The sequence below is a fragment of the Pelecanus crispus genome, chromosome 11 (assembly GCF_030463565.1).
Source record: "Pelecanus crispus isolate bPelCri1 chromosome 11, bPelCri1.pri, whole genome shotgun sequence".
NCBI classification, from domain to species: Eukaryota; Metazoa; Chordata; class Aves; order Pelecaniformes; family Pelecanidae; genus Pelecanus; species Pelecanus crispus.
Window position 1 is genome coordinate 4,282,352 of NC_134653.1, and position 10,280 is coordinate 4,292,631.

The 10,280-nt window shown below is 55.7% G+C and overlaps 1 protein-coding gene across 1 annotated transcript; it reads left to right on the forward strand.

Moving 5' to 3' along the window:
* The first annotated feature begins 6,887 nt into the window (after positions 1–6,887).
* On the forward strand, positions 6,888–8,177 carry KCNJ12 (potassium inwardly rectifying channel subfamily J member 12). Its single transcript, XM_009483613.2, has one exon. The coding sequence runs from the start codon at positions 6,888–6,890 to the stop codon at positions 8,175–8,177; it is 1,290 nt and encodes a 429-aa protein (XP_009481888.2).
* Positions 8,178–10,280: the final 2,103 nt, after the last annotated feature.

Below are 10,280 nucleotides of genomic sequence, written 5' to 3' on the forward strand. Positions count from 1 at the left end.
GAACCCGAGTCCCTGCAGAGGCTCCGGCAATGGCACAACCGGGGTGCAGGGCAGGCAGGAGCGCGGCTGGCTGATTTTGGCTCTTCCATCATCTGCCCGCAGCCCCATTGCTGGCATTTCTCCCCTGGGAGGGCTTGGGGCTGGGGCTGGAGCCTGGCACCTATCCAGATTTGGGAGCATGCGGGAGGGACCAGGGCCACGTGACGGAAGAGAGCGCGCGGGGCGGGAGCGGAGACACCCCAAGGTCACCCATCTGAAAACACCCTCTGGCCCACGCGGTCCAGGAACGGGGCTTTTCGGGAGGGAGGCACCCACCGGCAGCCCAGGCGGGGAAGGGGACTTGCTTGGGGACTTGCACGGGGACTTGCACAAGCCCCCAGCACCCCGGGCACAGCCAGGCCAGGTGATATTTCATTTCAAAGCCCCAGCCACGAATCCCACCCAGGGGGGCTCATCTTCACTCTCCAAACACCCCACTGACCCCCTCGCCAGCTTCCTCCGCCCAGCACCAGACATCTCCATCACCCGTGTCCCAGCCCCGCCAGCTCCGGGAGGCTCCCGGGACACCCCCAGTCACCATGGCAGGACACGGGGAGAGGGGACAGGGCATCGCTGCCGCAGAGCCTTAATTCCCAGGATGGCAGGGCTGCCGGGAGCAGATCTCTGATGTCCTGCGGGACAAATCCTGCCGGGCACAGGGTCCGGGGCATCAGCAGGCTGGGAAACCTCCCCTCCCCCTCGTTAAATCCCTTCCCCAGCGCAGGACAGTAGGTTACGGGACTCGACCAGAGGTTGGATTTAAGGAGATTACAACTTCTCCCCCAGGATAATCTAGAAATTCAATTAAAACTCTCTGCCTCTCGCCCGGGCTGCAGCAGGGCCACGGGGCACCCTGCGCCCCACAGCCATGGCCGGGGAGCGCTGGGGGGACCCCCCCGGGTGCGTGCCAGGTAAGGGCTGACCCCCTCCTCCCGGGGGGCCAGGGGGCTGGGGCTCTGCCCCTTCCCGAGGCGATTTGCCGGGGTATTAACACCCGTCCTCTGAGCCGGGGCAGCCGAGGCCTGGCTGCGGGGAAGGGGGTGCGGGGAAGGGGGTGTGGGTACCCCAGAGGTTTGGGTAAGGGTGTCGCAGTCTGGCTGCATCCCCTGGGGTTTTGGGGCATCCTTCGGCAGCCCCCCAGTGCAGCGTGACCCTGCCAAGGCCTTCGGCTCCCCCTTGCCCTCATCCTCACCTCCGGCCATGTCCTGCTGTCCAGCTGTACGGATGTGAGCGGACAGACAAACAGCCGGCATTTCCCAGGCGTGCGAGATGGGGGTTTCAGGACCTGGCGGGGCGACAGGGCTGACTGGGGGCTGGGGGGACTGTGGGTGCTGCGGTGTTTCCCTCCCCGTCCTGTGCTGCAGCCAGGCAGGGGGGGCATCACCCAGGAGCAGACGTACAGCCCCCGGGTCTGGCCCCCACGGGTGCTGGAGCGGGGCTCGGTACTGGGGCTGGAACAGACACGGAGGCAGCCAGACCGGGATGCTCGGACCCCCCCCATCATGCCACGGAGTTGGGGACCTGCGATGCTGCTCAGTGCAACCTCCGAAGGGATCTTTCCCAGGATCTCCTCTGATCCAGGACACATTTAGCAAGACTTTTAAGGTGCTTAAGCACAAGCCACCTGGCCCCAGCGGTCCCGAGTGCTGCACGTGGCCCCTTTTCTCTTCCTGTGCCCGCGGTGGCATCCGCACGTGGCTCAGGGGGACGGGGACGAGCCAGCACCTCTCCAGGCACCCCATCGCCTCTGGTCTCCCTGCCAAGGGCCTTCCTTGCCTCAGTTTCCCTCCTGTGTGCACTGTCAAGGCTTGCAGACAGCAATGTCTCGGCTGCTCGCTGGCACTAGTGGGGTGTGTGGGGGTCCAGCGGAGGGGTGCATGCCCACGGCTGTTTTCTACCCATGCCCCTGCCAAAACGGTATTTTCTCATTAGGAATGCACTGTGGTGGGAGCCTCTTGCCTGTCCTCCCTGGCAGCGGAGGGGAAGCAGGGGGTCATTTATCCTCCGGATTTGTCAGGGCCTGGCCCACCCTGTGTCCACCCTTAATTTATTGGAAGTGCCTAAAGACTGGGTGTCAGAGGAGCGGTGGGCACACACTTGGCCGGTGGCTGACCGCAGGCTCCCTGCTTTGCATCTCAGCTGGGGGAGCCCCCAGCTTCGCTGCCCCCCCATTTTGTGGGTGCTCAGCACTGGGTTGCTCCATTGGGCTGGAGTGAGAAGGAGTGGTTTGGGCACCCTCGGCTGTGCCGGCACGGCCACAGCCCCACACCGGGAGCAGAGCTCCCTCCTCTCCACTGACGTTGCTGTCCCGCTGCTGGGGCATGAAGGGCATCGCTGTGGGAGATAGCAGCGTTATCTCCCGGCGCAGGGCAGGCAGCAGCACGGAGCATGACCTCCTCCCGCTGTCCCCTCTTGGACGGTCACCTCTCCTGCCAGGGGACCTGCATGCCCTGGCTTGGCTCCCCCAAGTCCCCACCCGGGTCAATCCCACCCAAACGCAGCCTGGTTCCCCGCACACCTCCATAAGCCGGGAGAAAATCCATGCTGGGAGGATGCAGGAGGGGGATGGCAGCCCGGTCACTGCCTCCCCGTCCCCAAAATGCATCCCCTCCAGAGGTACAGGGAAAGGTGTGATGATAAATCACATCGACATATTCAGCCGTCTCTAACTAATGACCTCCCCGGCACTCGACACATTTTCCCGGCACGCTGACTGTTCAGAATATTGTTGTAACATTTAACTCCCTTTTAAAAAAAAAAAAAAAAAAAAAAAAAAAATTAGCCATGCAGTTGGCAGATTGCTGGAGACACTTGGATTCTCTGCGGGAAACCTCTCCGCGGTGGGAGTTTGGTTGCTGCAGTTTAGTGGCAGGAGTCGTTGCCTCTAATGTCAGCTCATTAGCTGGGGTAGTCCAAGGCGTCGCTGTGTTCAGAGCCTGCGGGGAGCTGTGGGCCATTCCTTCCCGCTATTAATATTATGGGCCTGTTTTGTTTCCTACATGTTAACGCTATTAGTGCTGTGTAAGACGCGTGGCACAAGCGGCAGGGGATGGTCCCGGTCCTGCCCGACGCCCAGCATGGGTTTGTCTGCACCGAAGCTGGGGCTGGCAATGGGATTGAAGGGCTCCGGGTATTAGGGGAAGTTTTGAGTTTGTTCCCGGGGGGTAAAATTGTGATGGTCAGGGGTGCGAAACTCCTGGGAAGCGGGTGGCGAGGGGGATGTAACCTCCCGTAACTCCTCTGCCAGCACCCCGGGGCAGCTCCGGTTGTGGGGAGATGCCAGGGTGATGCTGGAGGATGGCACTCATGACCCAAGGAAATGCAGGGTGACCGTGGGGCCATGGTCCCCAGCCGGTGCCGGTGGCAGAGCCTGTCCAGCCCTGGGTTTCCACGCGTTCACAGGAGCCCTCTCCCAGCCCGAGCCTCCCGCAGCGGCAGCGTGGGGCTCCAGCCTTCAAATTAAAACCAAACCAGAAATTCAGCTTTCAGCAAACTTGAGAAAGTGTATTTCCAAACAAAACTGTGCTAAATAAAGTATGAGCCGCAGGCGGCCGCCTGCTCCGACAGATCCACTTTGCTCGCCTTTATTTAGCTGCCGTCTCCCCATGCTGCGGCTGCCAGCCTGGGGCCGGGGGGGGTTTGTCCCCCCGAGAGCTTTGGTGCTTTGGGGAGGACTCGGTCCCGCGGCCCCGGTGAATGTGGGGTCCCACGTGGGACAGGGGCTGTGTCACGAGGGCTGCCCAGGCCCCAGAGCAGCATCAGCCCCTCTGGTCTGTCCTGGCATCCCCCCGCAGCAGCAGGTTCCCCGACGTCTGGGGTGCTCAGACAGGGTGAAACCCTGTGTGATGTGGGAGTGGGGGAGGAAAGGGAAAGGAGGGAGGGAGGGAGGGAGGGAGGAAGGAAGGAAGGAAGGAAGGAAGGAAGGAAGGAAGGAAGGGAGGAAGGAAGGGAGGGAGGGAGGAAGGAAGGAAGGAAGGAAAGAGAGAGAGAGAGAAAAAAATAAGGGAGAGAAGAACAGAGGAAGAGAGAAAGAGAAAGAAAGAAAGAAGAAAGGAAGAAAGCAAGAGAAAAAGAAAGAAAGAGAGAAAGATGGACATTAAGAAAGAGGAAGAGAAGAAGAAAGAAAGGAAAAAATTCAAATAAACAAAGGAAGAAGAAAGGTAGAAAGAAAGAAAAATTGTAAAATAAAAAAGAAAGGAAGAAAAAAGAAAAGAAAAGAAAAGAAAAGAAAAGAAAAGAAAAGAAAAGAAAAGAAAAGAAAAGAAAAGAAAAGAAAAGAAAAGAAAAGAAAAGAAAAGAAAAGAAAAGAAAAGAAAAGAAAAGAAAAGAAAAGAAAAGAAGAGAGAAAAGAAGAAAAGTAAAGAGAAAAGAAAAAGAGAAAGATGAAGAGCAGGAAGGAAGGAATAGAGAAAGGAAGAAACAGAGAAAGCCAGAAAGCAGGGAAGGAAGGAGGGAAGGGGGAAAGGGGGAAGGCGGAGGGGACCGGTGGTGGTGACTGGGGAGCCCGAGGGTCCCCGGGAGCATCGCCCCGCGGTGAGGGCAGCGCCGCTGCCCCCACGCTCACCCGGGCACGTCTCCCCTCCCAGCACAGTTAATCCAGACCCCAGCTAATCCTCTCGCAGGTCACTGGGAGCTCATTGCATTTTGTTCACTTCTCAAATGCATCTAGAATTAATTAAAAAACCCCAACAGTAAATTCATCCCATGGCAAAAGCATTCGTCATATTCCCCTGGGGCAAGACGGAGGGGTGATGCAGAAGTAGCCTTTTCTGGCTCCAAATGCTCAGCTTTCATTAAAAAAAGAGGAGAGGAACGCCTTAATGAATGTAGCCAGTGTGGTCAGGAGGAGGACTTGGGATGGGTGACCAGGCTGAGGTTTGGTGGTGTGACCCCGCAGCCAGCTTGGCCATGTTGGTCCCATTTGACTTCCAGTGACTATGAGGTTGCAAATATTAACTGTTCCTGCCTATTTCACTCCTCCCCGTGGCTGTAAGGAGGGAGAGGATCTTGTGCCAACGGCCCCAGCCAGGTATGAGCAATCTCTTGGTCTGCTGACACACCAACAAATAACTGTGGTGCTTGAAAAATCGGCTTTTGGGATAAAAAATGGTTGTGCCTGGATTGCAGCAGGTGGAAATATGTTATTTGGTGTATAAGGTAGTGACACGTATGGGTCTTTTTCCAGCACCTGGGAGGTTTGGGCAGGTTGTTAGTGCTCCTGCTTGTGGTGCTGGGATTCTGCAGGGATCCCCAAGTCCCAGGCTGGATTTGGGGTGAATTTCTGTAAAAGGCAGTCCGGCATATCATTGCTAGCTGGGCTGATGCAGCCCCAGGCAGGCTGTGCCTCGCAATGCTTCCCGGCGCTGGCGCTGGGCTAGCCCTGGCCACCGTGTAATGGAAAGGATGCGCTTGACCCAGCGTGTCCCCGGGCGTTTGAGCTGATTGCAGGAATCGACCGCATCGATCAGGCCAGCAGATCCGCCACAGCACGTACAGCCCGGCGGGTTCACCTGTGCCTCTAGGCATGAGCCGAGCACCTCTGCGCTGGGGGGACGGGGTGTTGCGGGGGGCTCTGCATCCACTCCTCCACCACGTTGCTGCCCCATGCAGGTCTCATTGCCAGCAAGGTGGATTCATCCCCAGTGGCACATTCCATGTTGCTAAAGAATAGGATGAGCTGCAGCAGGGGGTGGTTTGGGGAGTGCTCCTGCAGTGCCATCTCTTTGGGGTGCTTGGGACATGCCACGTGGCTTCTCCACAATCCCATCCGCTGCCTGATGCAGCCCCACGTGCCACTGCAGAGGCACCGTGGAGCCCACCTGACTTGGGCCACCTTGCCCATGTCCATGCTGCTCCCACCTCTCTCCCAGGCAAAGCTGAGTATAGGTCCCTGATGCTGCAGCTGAGCCCTCCAGAAGGGATCAAAACAGCTCCCCGTTCCCCAGTGGCAGTTGTCCCTTCATAAGACTTGGCCAGCAAAACCCATCTGTGACCGTAGATGGCTCCGTGTCCCAGTGGATATGTTGGGAAAGTTGGTCCTCGGGACATCTGCCCTGAGTGAGTGCCTTCCCTGGGCCTTCTCCAATCGGCTGCATGTTGGCCATGTCCTCTCCCATCCCCGGGCTGGGGGGACGGAGGTTAAATCCACATCTCCCTGTGGTTTCCCTCGACCCCAGAAGAGCTGGTGCTCAGGAGGTCGGGCAACTGCTGCTGCGATGTGCTGGGCAGCGGTCCATCTGGCACAGGCAATGTGAACTGATGGAGCTGCTTTCAGGCGTACCTTTATTAATATCTCTGTGCTAAGGAGAGCAGCTTGGCCTCTCTGCTTTCCTTTCCAGCAGCCTGACCCTGCTCCAACAGCAGAGCTCATGAGAAAAGTGAAGGGGAGAGACTCCAGTGCTACCCAAGGTTTTTCATGTACTGGTGTCATTGGGGTTCCCAGAAATGCCGCATCTCCTCAGCAAGGTTTGCTCACTCACTTTGTAGCATGAAAGAACGAACTCAAAGACCTTCTTGCTTCCTTGTGTGTGTTTTTTGGGAACAGCCTAGCCATAGAAGGGAGAGTAAAGGCAGTTGGGGGGGTCCTCACTCAACATGCAGCCAGCCACCCCAACAGACCCATGGCCAAACACCCCCCCGGGTCCCTTTGCCGTGAGAGGTAATGGCCATGTCTTTGTTTTCTCATTGCAGAGCCTCTCACGGGATCTGCGTGGTGACGTGGCAGCCAAGACGTGGAAGCTTGGGACTTCTCTTCCACCACAACAGAATCTGGGGGGTGGGCAGGGGTGGGCCAGGGGGACGCCGGGAGTCGCAAGACCCTTCACCTTCACTGTGGGCTTGGCTCAGGGATGACTGCAGGCAGAGTCAACCCTTACAGCATCGTGTCCTCCGAGGAAGACGGGCTGAGGTTGACCACCATGCCAGGTATCAACGGTTTTGGCAATGGGAAAATCCACACCAGGAGGAAATGCAGGAACAGGTTTGTAAAGAAGAACGGTCAGTGCAACGTGGAGTTCACCAACATGGATGACAAGCCACAGAGGTACATTGCAGACATGTTCACCACGTGCGTTGACATTCGTTGGAGGTATATGCTCTTGCTCTTTTCCCTGGCATTTCTGGTGTCATGGTTATTGTTTGGGCTGATTTTCTGGCTAATTGCACTCATTCATGGAGACCTAGAAAACCCAGGTGGAGATGATACCTTCAAGCCTTGTGTTCTGCAGGTCAATGGCTTTGTGGCTGCTTTTCTGTTCTCCATCGAGACCCAAACGACTATTGGTTACGGCTTCCGCTGTGTGACGGAGGAGTGCCCGCTCGCGGTCTTCATGGTGGTGGTTCAGTCCATCGTGGGGTGTATAATTGACTCTTTCATGATTGGTGCAATAATGGCAAAGATGGCCAGGCCCAAAAAACGGGCCCAGACATTACTTTTCAGCCATAACGCAGTAGTGGCAATGAGAGATGGAAAACTCTGCCTAATGTGGAGAGTTGGGAACCTCCGGAAAAGCCACATAGTAGAAGCCCACGTACGAGCTCAGCTAATTAAGCCTAGGATCACAGAAGAAGGGGAGTACATACCACTTGACCAAATAGACATCGATGTGGGGTTTGATAAAGGCTTGGACCGTATCTTCTTGGTGTCCCCCATCACCATTCTCCATGAGATCAACGAAGACAGCCCCTTGTTTGGGATCAGCCGCCAGGACTTGGAGACAGATGACTTTGAGATCGTGGTCATCCTGGAAGGTATGGTAGAAGCCACCGCTATGACAACGCAAGCTCGGAGCTCCTACCTGGCCAGTGAGATTCTCTGGGGCCACCGCTTCGAGCCCGTCTTGTTTGAGGAGAAAAACCAGTACAAAGTAGACTATTCCCACTTCCACAAAACCTACGAGGTCCCATCCACCCCCCGTTGCAGCGCCAAGGACTTGGTAGAGAACAAATTCCTGCTGCCCAGCACCAACTCCTTCTGCTACGAGAATGAGCTGGCCTTCATGAGCCGTGATGAGGAAGAGGAAGACGATGACAGCCGGGGTTTGGAGGACCTGAGCCCAGACAACAGGCACGAGTTCGATAGGCTTCAAGCCACAATAGCGTTGGATCAACGGTCGTACAGGAGGGAGTCAGAAATATGACTCTTGGCCCTTCCATTGACTTTTCCGAGGGTATTTTTTTTCCTCCTCTAATCTCTTCCCCTACAACCCGCTCAAATTATGCAGAACAATGCAAGTGCCATAGGAATGCTTGAGAAATTAGTATCGTTCATAGTTTTCAGTTTCATCGCAATAACCACTGAGCGGTCTGCAGGAGGGGACGGCGGCAGGCCACGGCGCAACTCCTGCGCCCGGCACCCGCAGCAGGGCCGACGGGCTCTGGGGGGATGGATGGATGGACAGACGGACAGACGGAGAGAGGAGGGTCCGTGGGGCACGGGCAGGTGCTCACCCCACGCGGCCCCGTGGGGCTTTGCTCTCCCCGCGGGGAAAACGCCAGCGTTTTCTTGGAGCCGAGCACTGCGAGATCCAAAAAAGAGGAAATATCAGGAAACAAATCTTTCTCTCTCTCTTTCTTTTTTTTCCTTTTATTTTTTAACTGAGCAGCAACAACAAAAAATATTGCTCCTTCCGGCAGGCGGTCTGATTCAGTTGCACAAGAACAACACTTGAAATAACATGCAACATTAACGTACTTCTTTTTAATTTGGGGAAAAAGGGGGCGGGGGGGAGGGAGGCGAGAGGGTTTTTAATTTTTTCACCGTACCGTTTGGGAGACTGTTTACCAAAATAATAATAATAACAATAATAATAATAATATTAAATCTGAAAGAAGTGATTCAGTATTTTTTAAAAATGAACAAGGGAATGAATAAGCCACTGGGGTCCTTTGAGGAGGTGACTTGCTGGGCAGATGCAAGAGCTAGAAGTCAAGACTGCATCCAATTTTGGGGTGGTATTTTTTTTTTCCACTGGCACGGCTTCATCGGCAGAAAACAGACGTAAGTGGCCGGAGGTCCGTGGCAGTGAAAGCGAGTAGCATAATTATTGGCTAAGTAGCTAATAAGGAAAAGGCAGACTGTGACAGAAAGAAGCACTGTAAACACAGTAATTAGCCAATTTCTGAAAATATTGATCTTCAGGGTGGAAATTGGGTCTGGGGCATCAGCTGCTGAAGGGTTGGGTCTCCCCCAACATCTCTGACAGGGAATTCATAAGTTTCACTGTAACTAGGATGAAATAGTAAAAAGCACAAAAAGGAGAATGGAAAGCTCTCAAATTTGGGTATTTCCCCACTTTTCCAACCAATATGGTATTTTCTCCCTTCAAAAAATCATTTCAAATGTGGAAATCAAGGTGAAAGTCATAGAATCATAGAATTGTTTAGGTTGGAAAAGACCTTTAATATCATCAAGTCCAACCAAGTCATCTTGTTGAGTTGCACTTCTTCTAGCACAGCAATCATCTCCGTGCCAGGTTGGGATTTATGAATTCCCTGTTCACCAGAGTCCTGCTTCAGAGGCAGATGTTTTTCCAAAACCAACAGATGCCAGTCGAGGAAACCACCCCGTCTTGTGCTTCAACCCATCCCCGCGTCCCAGCCTCAAGGTGGATTGTGCCTTAGAGATGCAAACTCATCCCGCGCCCCAGCCCTGCTCCCCGGCACCCCGCTTGCATCCTCCCCTTGGGGCAACATCCCCTTTGCTCTGCCCCCATGGCAGCGCCCGCATCCCACCGTCTGCTGCGTTTTAGGCTGGCCTTGATGGCACACCGGTTTAGCTTTTGCTGTGGCACAAGGCAAACCACCCCGTGCACGGGAAGCCTTTGCTCTTGGCCTGCTTCCCACCTTTGCACAGAGGGAAGGAGCCGGGAAGGCGCAGGTTGCAGGTCCCTTCATCCCGGCCGTGCTGCTCATTGGTGCTCTGGGAGCCAAAATCCGGCTCCCTGCTCCTCGTGGCCGTGGGAGAGGCTTCGGTACCCGCAGGCATCCTGCACCCGACCCTGGGCGCGGAGACATGGCAGCACCTGGCCTTGGGGAGAAGGGGTCGAGAGCGGGGTCCCCGGCAGCGTTTCGGCTCTGACAGGGCTCCCGGTGCTTTTCTCCCCCGTGCCCACGTCAGGGAAACCATGTCCCAGGGTTACAACTTGCTGTGAAATCTCCAAACATCAGTGGCAGAGGCAGGTTTGTTCTGTGTCCCCATCCCCATCTCCTTCTTGCACAGGGCTCTGGGGCGCGGCTGCCCC